The sequence below is a fragment of the Drosophila kikkawai genome, chromosome 2L, assembly GCF_030179895.1.
Source record: "Drosophila kikkawai strain 14028-0561.14 chromosome 2L, DkikHiC1v2, whole genome shotgun sequence".
Taxonomy (NCBI): Eukaryota; Metazoa; Arthropoda; class Insecta; order Diptera; family Drosophilidae; genus Drosophila; species Drosophila kikkawai.
Genome location: NC_091728.1, coordinates 4,013,640 through 4,031,400, shown reverse-complemented (window position 1 = coordinate 4,031,400; position 17,761 = coordinate 4,013,640). Strand labels below are relative to the sequence as shown.

The 17,761-nt window shown below is 41.2% G+C and overlaps 2 protein-coding genes and 1 non-coding gene across 7 annotated transcripts; 1 reads left to right on the top strand and 2 right to left on the bottom strand.

The window, feature by feature from the left end:
* Positions 1 to 8: 8 nt before the first annotated feature.
* Positions 9 to 5,644, bottom strand: Tsp39D (Tetraspanin 39D). Of its 5 annotated transcripts, none has more exons than XM_017168604.3 (4): positions 5,575 to 5,644; positions 2,920 to 3,028; positions 1,247 to 1,825; positions 9 to 1,187 (listed from the first exon to the last, which is right to left on the bottom strand). In XM_017168604.3, the coding sequence occupies exons 2-4, from the start codon at positions 2,980 to 2,982 to the stop codon at positions 1,122 to 1,124; spliced, it is 708 nt and encodes a 235-aa protein (XP_017024093.1). In that variant the 5' UTR covers positions 2,983 to 3,028; positions 5,575 to 5,644; the 3' UTR covers positions 9 to 1,121. The 5 variants fall into 5 exon arrangements, with proteins under 5 accessions (XP_017024093.1, XP_017024092.1, XP_017024091.1 ...); XM_017168603.3 differs by having other exon boundaries at positions 5,490 to 5,639; XM_017168602.3 differs by having other exon boundaries at positions 5,496 to 5,639.
* A 1,863-nt stretch (positions 5,645 to 7,507) lies between these two features.
* Positions 7,508 to 8,811, bottom strand: LOC121502425 (uncharacterized). Its single transcript, XM_041775953.2, has 2 exons — positions 8,434 to 8,811; positions 7,508 to 8,068 (listed from the first exon to the last, which is right to left on the bottom strand). Exons 1-2 carry the CDS (start codon positions 8,479 to 8,481, stop codon positions 7,595 to 7,597), a joined length of 522 nt encoding a protein of 173 aa, XP_041631887.1. The 5' UTR covers positions 8,482 to 8,811; the 3' UTR covers positions 7,508 to 7,594.
* An 8,816-nt stretch (positions 8,812 to 17,627) lies between these two features.
* On the top strand, positions 17,628 to 17,709 carry TRNAS-UGA (transfer RNA serine (anticodon UGA)). Its single transcript has one exon. It is a non-coding gene; the product is annotated as a tRNA-Ser (tRNA).
* Positions 17,710 to 17,761: the final 52 nt, after the last annotated feature.

Here is a 17,761-nt window from a genome sequence, read left to right as displayed (position 1 = left end):
ACTTGTACTCTTTGTTTCTGATTTAAAATTGTTCATTTATTTAATGGGGTTTTCAGTGCTGCACATTGTTTTTTTTTTTAACACAGATTTAAATACGAATACAAATACATATATTTTCAAATGCATACATATAATGTAGTTATCAGTAATTAGTTTTACAGTTTTAGAAAATTGTGTATATATGTTTTTATTGCTAATATGCCTCTGTGTAATAAGGTAATAATATCGATTCAATTCATTAAGTTCTGTGATCGTCCATTATTAAAGCCTCAAGATTCAGAGATGCACGAATGATCTGATGTAAGGATGGGTTATTCGATCTCAAGAGTGTAAATTCGTTCTGAAGCACTTTCCATTTCGAGAATGCTTAGTGACTTAAATCTTTGTCTGCGGTACACATACATTTCCGTAAAGTGTGTGCGGATACTACCAGCTATTTTAGCTGTAATCAATTGAAAATTTAGGTGATAATCCAATTCTTTGAAATGAGTCAACTGGTGGGTATTCTTTGGAGGGAGGAAAAGCCACACACACCCCTACATATATATTCTAAAAATGCGTTTTAAATGTTACATGTATAGTTTAAAAATCGCTACAAAAGGGCACTTTGTTAAATGTATGCAGTATATGATGAGAATATATAGGTGATATGCTTGAGAATATGTGTGTGTGGTGGCAAAATATGTTGGCATTTGTTGGGGAATGAGTAAATAATATTTTGACGTAATATTCTTATATTATAATCAAAGTTCTCGATTAGTCGGCAGATGAGTTTCGATTTTATAAACTTAAAAATTAACAGAAACCAATCAAGACATATTCATAATGGTTAACAAATAGTGGAATGAGATTATATGTTATGTGTTTTCTGGCATGCAATTCTGTCTTGCTAATATTTGTTTAATGCCAGATTCTTGTAGATAATATAGTACTAATCAGCCTTCAGTGGGCGGCGAGTGAGACACATGAGTTGGTTGTGAATCGATTTCTGCGTGGTTGAGTGCTGGTGATTGTGTGTTCGATTTTGAGACAACTACGAAACTACAAAAATTGTTTTGGTGTGTTCCCGGTGCCCGGTACCCGGTGCTCAGATGCGGCAGACGGGATCCTCGCTACGTAATCTAAACGTGGTCGTAGCTCCGGCGAAACGAACGATACAGGCAGCAGGCGAACAGTATGGTGAGCAGCTGTGGAAGAGAGTCCAAAATGAATACAAGAGCTATGCTTGAGCAGCTGATAAACTCACCTGAATACCCGCTACTGCCAGCACCACGGACGCCAAGATAAGGGTCTTCGAGTCCAATATGCCCAAAAGCTTTTGCAAGCAGCCCTGCTTGTTGGCATGTATCTCGGTGCACTCCTTCGCCACGTTCAGATTGATAACGGAGCAGCAGGACGGTGGCAGGGTCTTGTTCGGAAAGATTACCTCCCAGTCGGCGAAACCGTAGGTGCCGCAACAGTCCAGCTCGGTCTGCAGCAGGCCCCATGCATCCTGGTAGTCCTCACGCTCCTTGTAGTGCTTCATAGTCGAATTAAATTGACCCTCCATTAGTTGCTGCAGTCCCGTGTGCTTCACATAGCCGGCAACTCCCAACCCGATTTCAAACAGAAAGATGACCACAGCGAGAATTGCAAAGCTAAGGATCATGCAGCTGCTCTCCTTCAATGCGCCACAGCAACCCAAAAAGCAGATGATGGCCACGGCGGCGCCGACAATCATCAAAATAATGGGTGCGGTCCAGATGTGATCGCTAACGAAATTCGAATAGTGGGCATAGTTCAGTTGGACCATGCCACCCACCAAGAAGATGAGAAGTCCTGTAAGCTGGAAAGGGAGAAAACCATTTTTTCGATTTAAAAAATATGATTATAACAGGTTGGCTGATAAGTCCCCGGTCTGACACATAGATGACGTCGCTAGTATTGAATGCATATTATTTTTATATAGTACTAACCTTTAAATGATTCGTCTCAAAATTTGACGTCTGTCAGTCAATTAGTTTGTGAGATAGAGCGTCTTTTGTGAAGCAACTTTTGTTATTGTGAAAAAATTTGAAAAAAAGGAATGTCGTGTTTTGATAAAATACTGTTTTCTGAAGGGAAAAAATACAGTGGAAGCGAAAACTTGGCTTGATAATAAGTTTCCGGAGTCTGCCGTAGGGAAATCAACAATAATTGATTGGTATGCAAAATTCAATCGTGGTGAAATGAGCACGGAGGACGGTGAACGCAGTGGACGCCCGAAAGAGGTGGTTACCGTCGAAAACATCAAAAAAATCCACAAAATGATTTTGAATGACCGTAAAATAAAGTTGATCGAGATAGCATAGGCCTTAAAGTATCAAAGGAACGTGTTGGTCATATCATTCATCAACATTTGGATATGCGGAAGCTCTGTGCAAAATGGGTGCCGCGCGAGCTCACATTTGACCAAAAACAACCGTGCCACAAGTCATTGAGAACGATGGCAAAAATTCATGAATTGGGCTTCGAATTGCTTCCACACCCACCGTATTCTCCAGATCTGGCCCCCAGCGACTTTTTCTTTTTCTCAGACCTCAAAAGGATGCCCGCAGGGAAAAAATTTGGCTGCAATGAAGAGGTGATCGCCGAAACTGAGGCCTATTTTGAGGCAAAACCGAAGGAGTACTACCAAAATGGTATCAAAAAATTGGAAGGTCTTTATAATCGTTGTATCGCTCTTGAAGGGAACTATGTTAAATAATAATAACGAATTTTGACAAAAAAATGTGTTTTTCTTTGTTAGACCGGGGACTTATCAGCCAACCTGTTAAAGCAGCGAATAATATTAACTCGCTAGCTAACCTTCTTAAACCCTAAGAGCAAAATAATTCTTCCACAAAATTTCTTCTTTTTTTTTTTTTGAGTTGTTATTACAAGTTTGTTAACAAAACTTACCGCAAACAGGAGATTGCAAAAGAATGTCAAGTATTTGACACATGCCAAGCCGCCGGATGCCATTATGCTCCAAAAATCGTTACTTTCCTTGCTGCTTGCCTTGTTTGGACTGCAAAAGAAAAAAAGGGGTGGAATCAGGAATAATAATCAATTGGCCAGGACAACGCGGCGGTCGCACATCAATCAATAAAACGGTCAACCACAGACACACACACATCCGAATAAGTACGCATTGGATTCCAAGCGAAAGCCCTGGACAGTCCGGGCCAGGCCAACCCCCAAATCAGAGCACACACTTAACCACCGGGGACACCACTGTCGCTCCGGAAAGGCACCACCCACCGTCTGCCTGGGGATTAACCCGCCCGGTCGCCCACTTCACTGGGGCCAGAGCGAAAGTTGTCAAGTGCAAATGGAAGCAACGGCAAGGCCTCATTTTCATTCGTTGCTGCATTTTGCCATTTTCATTTCGTTGCCAGCTGCATTGTATTCGTGTGGCCTAGTTTTAGGCACATTATTATTTGTTATTACATTTTATTTTGATGTGAAAAGGGGGGTGGGGGTGATGGTGGGTGCTGCTCATTCGCTGCAAGGACGACCTGCTTTGAGTGCATCGAGTGTATAGAGTGCGGGTGGGCCGACACAAATCGATATTGTGGACATGCACATGACACAAAATCGAAAACATCAAATCAGTCACCAACTTGCAACTTGTTATAAGATACCAACAAGTAAATGAATTTGTAAAGATAAGATTAAGAAATTAATCATAAAGAAGATTGCTGGCCAACTTTCTACAGCCTTGAGGAGGGAATACCTCACCGATATTGTCTATCTTTCAGACTCTGACAAAAGTTTTGAATAATTCATAAAACGGAAACTTAGTTATATTAATGTAATTTCACAATTCGAGCCTTATAACTTTGTATCATACCATTGTTCAAACTGATACACCGTCATTGTGCTGAGTAATACTTTACTTTGGAGAAATAAATTTAAGACTGTTGTTGGTTCTTAGTGCGTCTGCAATTTATAGCAAACTTCGATTGCAGTCTTATCTTATCTTGGTCGAAAGCATTATCAAGTCTATCCTAGTAAATATATAACGAAAGAAATACAAATTCGTCTGCAGAGCTTTGTCTTTGATTGAAATTGAAAGCCTTGCATTCAGTTGGCTAGAAAATCTTCCCTATGTCTTGTAAATTATGTGGCAGCCGATCAGTTTGAACTCTTCAATTAGAAGAGGTCGCTGTTCCAATTAGTGGAATGACACTAGCCCTGCCCTGCCATAGGCATAATATGCAGACCGCGGACCGAAGCATAAACCCACGACGAAATCGATCGACTTGAAATTGTGTCAGCGGTGGCAAAAAGTGGCTAATAGCCCACTGGCCAGTGGCATAGCTTGATTACACACATATAGAGCTTTACAAAAGAAGTCCAGTGAAAAATATCACCTGCGCACCTGTCGCCGGGACACGAGAGTGGAGTAATCAAATATACATTCGCCCTCACGCGTAAACAGGACGATAAAAACGCCTTGTCAATAAACCTTTGTCAAAGGTGGCGGACATGTCTATAGGAACAGTGGTCTGATGGTTTACTTCTTTAAGACTAGTAGTAATGTAAGAAAAAGGAAAAAAGCTGGGTAGCTTCTATAACAGAGGCATTAAGCTATGACTTTTTTAACATCACTAGGATAATGCAAACAAGAATTTTAAAATATCCTTAATAAAGTCTGATAAGTCTCGTTTCCTGCGTAAATACTGTTGACTACCTCTGTATATGTTTTCCCTTTCCTGGGCTTGACTTTAAACTTCGATTTTTAGATTTTCGATAACTCATTTTTTTTTTATTTGTAAAAATTACAACCTTTTCCGAGTCTCTGCGCCACTGTGCCTGCCCTTTCCTTTCCTTTCTGGCCACCACGGGGGGAGTTGCTCACGGAAGCAGACGAAGAAGGAGGCGGAGGATGGGATGGGGGTCACTGGGGCTGGGATGGGGCCTGGGCCTGGACTGGACGTCAATGCCGGCCTAGCTTGTGTGTGCGGATGCATGTGTGCATAATGATACACCTTTGCTGGTTGCGTGCCATCGGCTAATTCCGGAAACCCGTCCGTGGACACAACTTGGGAGTAGGAATGGGAACAGAGACGGGAGTGCGGAATTCCCACACACTGGGCACAGCATTTTATTGACCGTTTGTTCTATTTTCGAAGCCGAAACGCAAAAGTCGAAAGTGTTGGCCGAATCCGGGAAACGAGTGGCGCAGTAAGGGTTAACAAACTGCAGCGAACTCGAGCAACAACACTAACACCAACTTGATTTTTGGCTGCAAGTCCGCCTCACACACACACACAAGTAACTAGTTTCACATTCTAGATCTCAGGTAAACGCAGGTAAAAAACCAGAACAAAAGCAAAACAAAGACCAGCAAAGTGGAGCGGAAGCAAGGCAGTGAACCTGAAAAGAAATAACTGCACAGCCGCCAGCTCCGCCCCCCCCCCCCCCCCCACCCCTTGCTCCAACCAAGCGTTCACCGTTTGTCTCTATCCCTGCAACATACTCACACTCACTTTCACAGAAGACAATTTCCCACAAACTGATTATCCTTAAACTCTGTGCGGCAAACAATATTAATTCCGTTGTGTATACCTGCTTGAACGCACGACGCCGTTATTTTTGTTTGATTTGCTAGCGCTCTTATCAGAACAACAACTATGCAGTGTTGCCAGGAGTAATTTTGGCTTTCCCCTAAAAAATCTCAAAAAAAGACAAAAAGGCGCCTTTTGTGGCTTTGGGCACACTAAAACGGGGGCTATAGAGTATTTAATCGATAATTTCAGAAGTCTGGCAACGCTTCAGTGCTGCCAGAATTTTCGTTCTCAAAGCAGTCCATTGTTGATGGACTGCTTTATCGACGTACGTTGTTACCGACATTCTATGTGCTGTGCGCATGGACTTCGTGCTGTGCGCATGGACTTATTATTCACGGCGTGGCGTGACACGAAGCCCATGCGCAAGCACGAAGCCCATGCGTCTCATGACGAGGCGCCGACGTCCCTGGCTACGGGAGAATGTAAGTATATATATTCTTGATCAGCATCAACAGCCGAGTCGATCTAGCCATGTCCGTCTGTCCGTTTCTACGCAAACTAGTCCCTCAGTTTTAAAGCTATCTGATGAAACTTTGCACATAGTCTTCTATATACTCTCACTGCTATATATGTCGGAACGGGCCGGATCGGACGACTATATCATATAGCTGCCATAGGAGCGATCGGTAGATGTAGAGAAAATGTAAAGCTAGGAATGTCAAACTGTAACTGCCTAACTGTAAACATAATAAGTATAAGTAAAGTTTTATGAAACTCTGTTTAGTGTCTGTTTTCGGCATTATAATTTATAATATAAATATGAAAACCAATCTGCGAGGTACTTACTATTGGCAAATGTAAGCCATCCACCACGAGGTAATACGGCTTCTCATAGGCCTTTTCAGTTACTGTATGCAACAGGTTGACGGAACTATTCACCCTACCGTCCCGAACCATTTGCATATAGTTTGCTACCCTCTGCCGAAAGTCAGAACGCTGATAAATGTCCATGTCTTTAACAAGGTCAAGGCACTGTTGTTCATTTATTTCAGCATTCTGCATTTCATTTTCACTTTCACTAGACATTTTGATTTGCTTGTTTTGATTTTATTTTTTTTTTAATTACTTTAAAATTGTTGGGCAACCTTGTTTTTAGCGATAGGACTATCTCTAGCTATACTTTTAATAGTATCGGTATCAGTATTTTTCAGTATTTTTAAATGAGCTTTTTAATGGCCGGCAGATCTGGCCCGACAAGTCTGTGCGTGAGGCGCGTTTGTGGCATTTTGAAGACATGTTTCACGCAAGGATTGAACTGACCAAAAATTCGGTTATCATTGAATTAGCTGCTCAGGCGGAAAATTCCGGTCCGTCTGAGCCAGAAGTCTTTATCCCCAGACTTAAACGTGATAGAAAATTTGTGGGAAATATTGGACCAGGCTATCCGGAAAAAGATTTCCAAAAAAAATGAGTTAAAAACGGCGCTCTTGGAAGAATGGGGAAAAATTCCCGTGGAAACCACCAAAAAATTGGTTTCTTCAATGAGAAACCGACTGACGGCTGTCCAGAACCAGAAGGGAGGACACACTAAATATTAAGTTATAAAATAAGAGTTTTATGTTAAGTATAATTAAGTGCACGAAATAAGCTGCGGCCTTGAAAATGCCTGTGATTTTGTTTTTGTTACGTTATTCTTTTCTTTTTTATGTTAATGAAGTTTTTTTTTAGTTATTAAATATGTTAATATCCCAAATTAAAATATTGCGTTTAAATTTTTGAAATATCCCTATTCGTTCAGCGGCAATAACGACTTAAACATTTTTTATTCCCCTGCACGAAATAAGCTGCGACCCACTGTATGTGTTCCGTGTGCTGCACACATTTTAGAACCTCCAAAAAGTTTCGGCATCACAAATGCGTGAACGTGAAGTTTAACTGCGACATTCCAGTGTAAATTTAAAAGCAATTCAATAAATTCTCACAAATATAGAATACACATTAAGCGAAAGGAACCACCGGCACAAGATGGTAAGTAAATTTTTTTTCTATTAGATGTTTTTTAGACATTTGTTTATTTTTTATAGCCCAAATTGGGCCAATACCAACGCCGAGGGTGCAGTCTGAGCCAGCGACGGAGCCAGCAGATCAAATTGGGCTAGAGCTTGATGACGAGGCGCCGACGTCCCTGGCTGCGTCTGATGACGAGGCGTCGACGTCCCAGGCTGCTCCTCATGACGAGGCGTCGACGTCCCAGGCTGCTTCTCATGACGAGGCGTCGACGTCCCAGGCTGCTTCTCATGACGAGGCGTCGACGTCCCTGGCTGCGTCTGATGACGAGGCGTCGACGTCCCAGGCTGCTCCTCATGACGAGGCGTCGACGTCCCAGGCTGCTTCTCATGACGAGGCGTCGACGTCCCAGGCTGCTTCTCATGACGAGGCGTCGACGTCCCAGGCTGCTCCTCATGACGAGGCGTCGACGTCCCAGGCTGCTTCTCATGACGAGGCGTCGACGTCCCTGGCTGCGTCTGATGACGAGGCGTCGACGTCCCTCGCTGCGCCGGAAGAATGTAAGTATATATATTCTTGATCAGCATCAACAGCTATCTGATGAAACTTTGCAAATAGTCTTCTATACACTCTCACTGCTATATATGTATGTCGGAACGGGCCGGATCGGACGACTATATCATATAGCTGCCATACAAATGTTCGATAAATTTTTAGAAAAAAATTATTAATTCGTTTTTTAACAACATATTTTCAATACAGTACAGCAGTTTCTTCCGGAAGATGTCAAGAAAAGGAAATATATTAAGTCTATTGACTCCCCTAGGAGAAATATGTGTTCCGTGTGCTGCACACATTATAGAACCTCCAAAGAGTTTCGGAATCACAAATGCGTGAACGTAAAGTTTACCTGCGACATTCCGGAGTGTAAATTTAAAAGCAATTCACTTAAGGGCATAAATTCTCACAAATATAGAATACACATTAAGCGAAAGGAACCACCGGCACAAGATGGTAAGTAAATTTTTTTTTCTATTAGATGTTTTTTAGACATTTGTTTATTTTTTATAGCCCAAATTGGGCCAATACCAACGCCGAGGGTGCAGTCTGAGCCAGCGACGGAGGCAGCAGATCAACTAGAGCTAGATGACGAGGCGTCACAGTAGAATAAATAAAAATTCCGCACTAATTAGCGTGGTTCTATTCAGAATAAGTACATATAAGAAGAAAAACCGGACCTAATGGCGGTGCTAATAAAGTCGGAGCAACCCGCCAAGCCTGTCGACCGCTGTCGAGCAACAGGCAGCGATCTACGGTCTGGCCCTCTTTATATAGGGCCTGGCAAGACTTCAGTGTGATCGCCACTTTTCTACGAGATTTTACCTGTTTGGTGTGACCATAGCAAGTGTGATCGTTGGCGGGCGCACCCAAATTATTTAAATTTTAATTTTCGTGGAAGAAAAATTTAATTTCGCGGCAGCCGACTAGGATGTTAATGTTTATATAAATTGTAAACTCCTTAGTTTATTTGAAATAATATTTACAACGGATGGCTTTTATTTTTAATGATTTTTAAATTGTTGATCCGAATCTGTGTCACAGCGTCGACCAGAGAGCTGCATTGAGTATGATCGTTCCGGATCGAGCAACAACGCTCAAGCCGATCACAACTCAACACAGCAGATCGCCACAACATGTTCGATCGATCTTCGCGAACAAAACAAACGATCTCGTTCAGTTGGCTTGATTGCTCTGCTTCCTGATTCAAACTGATTTTTTGGTACCGGTATGATGATCGGAACTGATTGTGCAGAAAAAGAACGATCAAGTCCAACGATTCAAAAGAGCTCAGGCTTCACTCATGTTGCGCATGATTTGATTGTGAATGATGCAATCAGATCGAGAATTGCCTTGCGAAATGTGTTAAATTTTTTTTTTGAACATATCTACATATGTAAACATTTAAATGTTTTAAAGGAAACAAGTTGCGTTTCAACTAACTGATACAAATAACTTGTTATTTCTTCATAATTTACTCGTATAACTAAAATTTATGTAATGCAGAAAAAACTTAATATTTAATGCTTATAATTAATAAACAAACAGTCTGCGTCCGAGATTCTGCTAAATTTCGTCAGACTGAACCGAACCACTCGGTATGAGCAAATCAAAACCGGTGTGACCGAACGGTATGATTGCGATCGGCCTGAATGGAAGCAGCAAGTCTCGATCATTCTTTGTTGCTCATACAACGCGTACGATAAAAAAAAATCATTCCGAACCAAGTCAAGGGTGATCGGAACTGAATGTTCGCTTCGATCACGCTTGCTAACGATCATTCAATTTTGTTGATGCAAAGTTTTGGCTCACAAAAAATCCGAGTCAATGATCGGGTATGATCGAAAAAATGTTGATCGTTGCAGCTCTCTGGCGTCGACTTACGACGTAAGTCTTACGTCAACGACAAAAGCAACAGCAAAGCGGAAAGCAAGAAAACGAAAAGCGGCGCAATGATCGAATATGGTGTTTTCCTACAAACGATCCATATTACACTCGACAAGGACCAAATTTTCAACTTCCGGGGCTGTAGCTGCTACCGACACCATGAAACTTCCCACCACCGTGCTTTTTCATAGGAATAACATAGGAATAAGATGCTTGGTGGGGGTTTCATGGTGCGGGGCGTAGTTAAGGGGGGGTAAGGTATTTAATTTTTTTTTTCGTAAATTTTTTTTTATTTTTTATTTTAAAAGTTCAATATCTTAAGAATATTGTGTCCAAGTTTTACATCAATCATAGTAAAATTGACGAAGTTATGCGGAGCTGAACGAAGGTCGGTTGGTGTTCAATGCATGAGAATCACAAAGTTTAAAGCGCTCTCCTGAAAAATGCCATTTTGAAAATCGGTGTACACGATAACTAAAAATATACTGAACCAATCGGTTTGAAATTTGGAACATAACTTCTTTAGATAATTCTACAGGTATTCTCGTCGAGCTTTTTTTAATTTTTAATTTTCTTATATTTTTTATTTAACAAATTAACTTAATTTTTTAGTCAAAAATCGGGGTTTTGACTTCAAATTTTGATAAAAAATAGGGAAAAAATTTTAAAAATAAAAACCCTTCGAGAATACCTCGGGACACTTATCCTTTAACGAATGAGGTATAATTTTTTTAGATCGGATGATTGTGGACAGTTAGGATGTACACCGCAAACCAACTTTTTTTGGAGGCGACTCGGGAGATTCCCTATAACTCCTCTACCTCTAAATATTTTTCAATACAAAATTTATCACAAACTGTTCAAATGTTGTGTTATTATATGGTATTTAATTCGTTAAGCTAGCTTTAGCCGTTTCGCCACAACATTTTTTTTTTTTTTGAAAAGTGGGCATTTTTGCACCGAATTAACCTTACCCCCCCCTTAACGCCAACATTAACTTCTAAAGTTATAAACAAACATGAAAGAAAGCTAACTTCGGCACGCCGAAGTTTGTATACCCTTGCAGATTGGTTTTAATATTTATGTCATAAATTATAATGCCGAAAACAGACACTAAACTGAGTTACATACCATCAAAGAGTATAGAATTATATAGAGCGGACATCTCATACAAAAAAATGTGTCGTATGGCGGGTTCCAGCGGTAGAACCCGCATTTTCCCCGTGGAACCCGCAAGGCTCGATTCTACTTTGAATCTGGGCACCCCGAGGCCTGCTTGCCGGTTGGGAAACGGGGAATGATTTGCTTGTTCTATTTTTAGATTTCGTTTATTACGCACACAATGCATAAGTGTAAGTGAGTTTTGTGTGTATGTGTGCGTGAACGCGGCAACACATTTTGAGACAAAATTTCATATTTGGCTTTTCTAGGACGAGAATCAAAAGGTTTTCAAAGTCATATTGATTTTTGTGCATCACACTTTTGATCGGTCCTGTGGTCGTGGCGGTTAACGCGTTGGTCGGCAATTTAGAAGAGTGGATCAATCCCTGACAATGACGGTTTTTATAGTATCGTGTTTTTTTGTTATTAATAATTCATATTTTTTTATATTATTTTATTTATTACATTATTTAAAAAAGTTTTGAAACTAAAGAACTTGTTTTAAACAAAAATATATCTTTGCTTTGGGCTTATAAAATCAAAACATTTAAAATATATGTAATTATATTTTATTATCAGTTTATTCGACTGTTTTTAATTTAAAACATTAATCTAACACAATAATTAAAAACATAAAACGAAAACGAATTTGTTTTCAATATGTAATATTTTTAAAACACCTATAAAAACCCACGAATAGTTTTTGTTTGTCAAACATAACCTGGTAACACTAAAATGGAATACAAAAGTTTCTTCTAAAAAAAAAAACAAACAAAAAAAAAAAAAAAAAAATCTTAAGAGTAACCAGGATTTGAACCCATGCACTTCAGGGTGGCAGGCGGATGCCTTAGCCACTAGACCAACCGGCAAGCAGGCCTCGGGGTGCCCAGATTCAAAGTAGAATCGAGCCTTGCGGGTTCCACGGGGAAAATGCGGGTTCTACCGCTGGAACCCGCCATACGACACATTTTTTTGTATGAGATGTCCGCTCTATATAATTCTATACTCTTTGATGGTATGTAACTCAGTTTAGTGTCTGTTTTCGGCATTATAATTTATGACATAAATATTAAAACCAATCTGCAAGGGTATACAAACTTCGGCGTGCCGAAGTTAGCTTTCTTTCATGTTTGTTTATAACTTTAGAAGTTAATGTTGGCGTTAAAGGGGGGGTAAGGTTAATTCGGTGCAAAAATGCCCACTTTTCAAAAAAATGTTGTGGCGAAACGGCTAAAGCTAGCTTAACGAATTAAATACCATATAATAACACAACATTTGAACAGTTTGTGATAAATTTTGTATTGAAAAATATTTAGAGGTAGAGGAGTTATAGGGAATCTCCCGAGTCGCCTCCAAAAAAAGTTGGTTTGCGGTGTACATCCTAACTGTCCACAATCATCCGATCTAAAAAAATTATACCTCATTCGTTAAAGGATAAGTGTCCCGAGGTATTCTCGAAGCGTTTTTATTTTTAAAATTTTTTCCCTATTTTTTATCAAAATTTGAAGTCAAAACCCCGATTTTTGACTAAAAAATTAAGTTAATTTGTTAAATAAAAAATATAAGAAAATTAAAAATTAAAAAAAGCTCGACGAGAATACCTGTAGAATTATCTAAAGAAGTTATGTTCCAAATTTCAAACCGATTGGTTCAGTATATTTTTAGTTATCGTGTACACCGATTTTCAAAATGGCATTTTTCAGGAGAGCGCTTTAAACTTTGTGATTCTCATGCATTGAACACCAACCGACCTTCGTTCAGCTCCGCATAACTTCGTCAATTTTACTATGATTGATGTAAAACTTGGACACAATATTCTTAAGATATTGAACTTTTAAAATAAAAAATAAAAAAAAATTTACGAAAAAAAAAATTAAATACCTTACCCCCCCTTAACTACGCCCCGCACCATGAAACCCCCACCAAGCATCTTATTCCTATGTTATTCCTATGAAAAAGCACGGTGGTGGGAAGTTTCATGGTGTCGGTAGCAGCTACAGCCCCGGAAGTTGAAAATTTGGTCCTTGTCGAGTGTAATATGGATCGTTTGTAGGAAAACACCATATTCGATCATTGCGCCGCTTTTCGTTTTCTTGCTTTCCGCTTTGCTGTTGCTTTTGTCGTTGACGTAAGACTTACGTCGTAAGTCGACGCCAGAGAGCTGCAACGATCAACATTTTTTCGATCATACCCGATCATTGACTCGGATTTTTTGTGAGCCAAAACTTTGCATCAACAAAATTGAATGATCGTTAGCAAGCGTGATCGAAGCGAACATTCAGTTCCGATCACCCTTGACTTGGTTCGGAATGATTTTTTTTTATCGTACGCGTTGTATGAGCAACAAAGAATGATCGAGACTTGCTGCTTCCATTCAGGCCGATCGCAATCATACCGTTCGGTCACACCGGTTTTGATTTGCTCATACCGAGTGGTTCGGTTCAGTCTGACGAAATTTAGCAGAATCTCGGACGCAGACTGTTTGTTTATTAATTATAAGCATTAAATATTAAGTTTTTTCTGCATTACATAAATTTTAGTTATACGAGTAAATTATGAAGAAATAACAAGTTATTTGTATCAGTTAGTTGAAACGCAACTTGTTTCCTTTAAAACATTTAAATGTTTACATATGTAGATATGTTCAAAAAAAAAATTTAACACATTTCGCAAGGCAATTCTCGATCTGATTGCATCATTCACAATCAAATCATGCGCAACATGAGTGAAGCCTGAGCTCTTTTGAATCGTTGGACTTGATCGTTCTTTTTCTGCACAATCAGTTCCGATCATCATACCGGTACCAAAAAATCAGTTTGAATCAGGAAGCAGAGCAATCAAGCCAACTGAACGAGATCGTTTGTTTTGTTCGCGAAGATCGATCGAACATGTTGTGGCGATCTGCTGTGTTGAGTTGTGATCGGCTTGAGCGTTGTTGCTCGATCCGGAACGATCATACTCAATGCAGCTCTCTGGTCGACGCTGTGACACAGATTCGGATCAACAATTTAAAAATCATTAAAAATAAAAGCCATCCGTTGTAAATATTATTTCAAATAAACTAAGGAGTTTACAATTTATATAAACATTAACATCCTAGTCGGCTGCCGCGAAATTAAATTTTTCTTCCACGAAAATTAAAATTTAAATAATTTGGGTGCGCCCGCCAACGATCACACTTGCTATGGTCACACCAAACAGGTAAAATCTCGTAGAAAAGTGGCGATCACACTGAAGTCTTGCCAGGCCCTATATAAAGAGGGCCAGACCGTAGATCGCTGCCTGTTGCTCGACAGCGGTCGACAGGCTTGGCGGGTTGCTCCGACTTTATTAGCACCGCCATTAGGTCCGGTTTTTCTTCTTATATGTACTTATTCTGAATAGAACCACGCTAATTAGTGCGGAATTTTTATTTATTCTACTGTGACGCCTCGTCATCTAGCTCTAGTTGATCTGCTGCCTCCGTCGCTGGCTCAGACTGCACCCTCGGCGTTGGTATTGGCCCAATTTGGGCTATAAAAAATAAACAAATGTCTAAAAAACATCTAATAGAAAAAAAAATTTACTTACCATCTTGTGCCGGTGGTTCCTTTCGCTTAATGTGTATTCTATATTTGTGAGAATTTATGCCCTTAAGTGAATTGCTTTTAAATTTACACTCCGGAATGTCGCAGGTAAACTTTACGTTCACGCATTTGTGATTCCGAAACTCTTTGGAGGTTCTATAATGTGTGCAGCACACGGAACACATATTTCTCCTAGGGGAGTCAATAGACTTAATATATTTCCTTTTCTTGACATCTTCCGGAAGAAACTGCTGTACTGTATTGAAAATATGTTGTTAAAAAACGAATTAATAATTTTTTTCTAAAAATTTATCGAACATTTGTATGGCAGCTATATGATATAGTCGTCCGATCCGGCCCGTTCCGACATACATATATAGCAGTGAGAGTGTATAGAAGACTATTTGCAAAGTTTCATCAGATAGCTGTTGATGCTGATCAAGAATATATATACTTACATTCTTCCGGCGCAGCGAGGGACGTCGACGCCTCGTCATCAGACGCAGCCAGGGACGTCGACGCCTCGTCATGAGAAGCAGCCTGGGACGTCGACGCCTCGTCATGAGGAGCAGCCTGGGACGTCGACGCCTCGTCATGAGAAGCAGCCTGGGACGTCGACGCCTCGTCATGAGAAGCAGCCTGGGACGTCGACGCCTCGTCATGAGGAGCAGCCTGGGACGTCGACGCCTCGTCATCAGACGCAGCCAGGGACGTCGACGCCTCGTCATGAGAAGCAGCCTGGGACGTCGACGCCTCGTCATGAGAAGCAGCCTGGGACGTCGACGCCTCGTCATGAGGAGCAGCCTGGGACGTCGACGCCTCGTCATCAGACGCAGCCAGGGACGTCGACGCCTCGTCATGAGAAGCAGCCTGGGACGTCGACGCCTCGTCATGAGAAGCAGCCTGGGACGTCGACGCCTCGTCATGAGGAGCAGCCTGGGACGTCGACGCCTCGTCATCAGACGCAGCCAGGGACGTCGACGCCTCGTCATGAGAAGCAGCCTGGGACGTCGACGCCTCGTCATCTAGCTCTAGCCCAATTTGATGTGCTGCCTCCGTCGCTGGCTCAGACGGTAACCACCGCAGTGGTATTGGCCCAATGTGGTCTGCTGCTGATGACGCCTCGTTTAGCCCAATTTGATCTGCTGGCTCAGACTGCACCCTCGGCAGTGGTATTATCCTACTTCGGGCTGCTGGCGTCGGTATAGGCCCACTTTGGGCTGCTGGCTCCCTCGCTGGCTCAGACCACTAACCATACAACATATAGACTGGTCATTTCATACAACGAAAATGGACACAAAAATTTCCTAACATGCGGTCCCATGTTAACTGTTTGCTGTTAGCGACAGACCGTCTGTTAGATTTTAGCTGTTAGCGTCCCGTCCCATGTTAGCTGTCAGCTGTTAGCGTCAGGCCTTTACATGTATGCGTGTTCATGCATTCACGTACACGGGTGCATGTGTGCGATCGTTTCATTTCGGGCCAGCAAGAATATTTGGTCTTTTGCTACTTTTCGCGCTAGGTACCCTAACAATATGGGCATATTCGCTATTGGGTTAATGATAAAAATAATAATGTTATATGTTATAATACATTTCTTAATGTTTCAGCATACATTTCATATTTGTTTACAATTCAAATCAGTGGCAGCAGTGAAACATATGTATTCGAATGAATAACAATCCATCTACTGAGATAGGAACAGGGCATATTGCAGTCGGTGTCACTTAAAACAGAGACGGGCACGAGATCTAACGGTTTGGGTAGCAGCTCGGCCAAAAAAAAAAAACAACAACAACAACCCCCAGCGTCTCGACGCGTTGCAGCACACAGAATGTGCAAGCGATCGCGAGCACCGACTGCAATATGCCCTGTTCCTATCTCAGTAGATGAAATTTTATTCATTCGAATATATATGTACATATGCAACACACTTCACTGCTGCCACTGATTTGAATTGTAAACAAATATGAAATGTATGCTGAAGCATTAAGAAATGTATTATAACATATAACATTCTTATTTTTATCATTAACCCAATAGCGAATATGCCCATATTGTTAGGGTACCTAGCGCGAAAAGTAGCAAAAGACCAAATATTCTTGCTGGCCCGAAATGAAACGATCGCACACATGCACCCGTGTACGTGAATGCATGAACACGCATACATGTAAAGGCCTGACGCTAACAGCTGACAGCTAACATGGGACGGGACGCTAACAGCTAAAATCTAACAGACGGTCTGTCGCTAACAGCAAACAGTTAACATGGGACCGCATGTTAGGAAATTTTTGTGTCCATTTTCATTGTATGAAATGACCAGTCTATATGTTGTATGGTTAGTGCTAAAACCCAAAAAAAGGGGTCGTACGTAGACTTTTGTCCGTCACTGTAATTCGACTTCAGTTTTTTAAACACTGCCCAGAATTTACGTTCTCAAAGCAGTCCATTGTTGTGGAACTGCTTTTTCGACGCACTTTGTTACCGACATTCTATGTGCGAAAGAGAGGGGGAGAGGGTGGCATTTGAGGCAAAACCCGCTTTTAGAACTATTCCTTTACCAAGCTGCGGTGTCGGCTTTGGTCGGCAATATTAATGAGTGGATCGATCCCTTCTAAAGAAAAAAAAAACAATCAAAAAAAAGACAAAAAATCTTATGAGTAACCAGGATTTGAACCCATACACTTCAGGGTGGCAGTCGGATGCCTTAGCCACTAGACCAACCGACAAGCAGGCCTCGGGGTGCCCAGATTCGAACTAGAATCGAGCCTTGCGGGTTCCACGGGGAAAATGCGGGTTCTACCGCTGGAACCCGCCATACGACACTTTTTTTTGTATGACGCACTTTGTTACCGACATTCTATGTGTCAAAGAGAGGGGGAGAGGGTGGCATTTGAGGCAAAACCCGCTTTTAGAACTGTTGCTCTACCAAGCTGCGGTGGCCGAGCGGTTAAGGCGATGGACTTGAAATCCATTGGGTTCTACCCGCACAGGTTCGAATCCTGTCCGCAGCGATTTTTTTTTATTTATTCTTTTTTACTTTAATTAAATTACTTTATTTAGCCG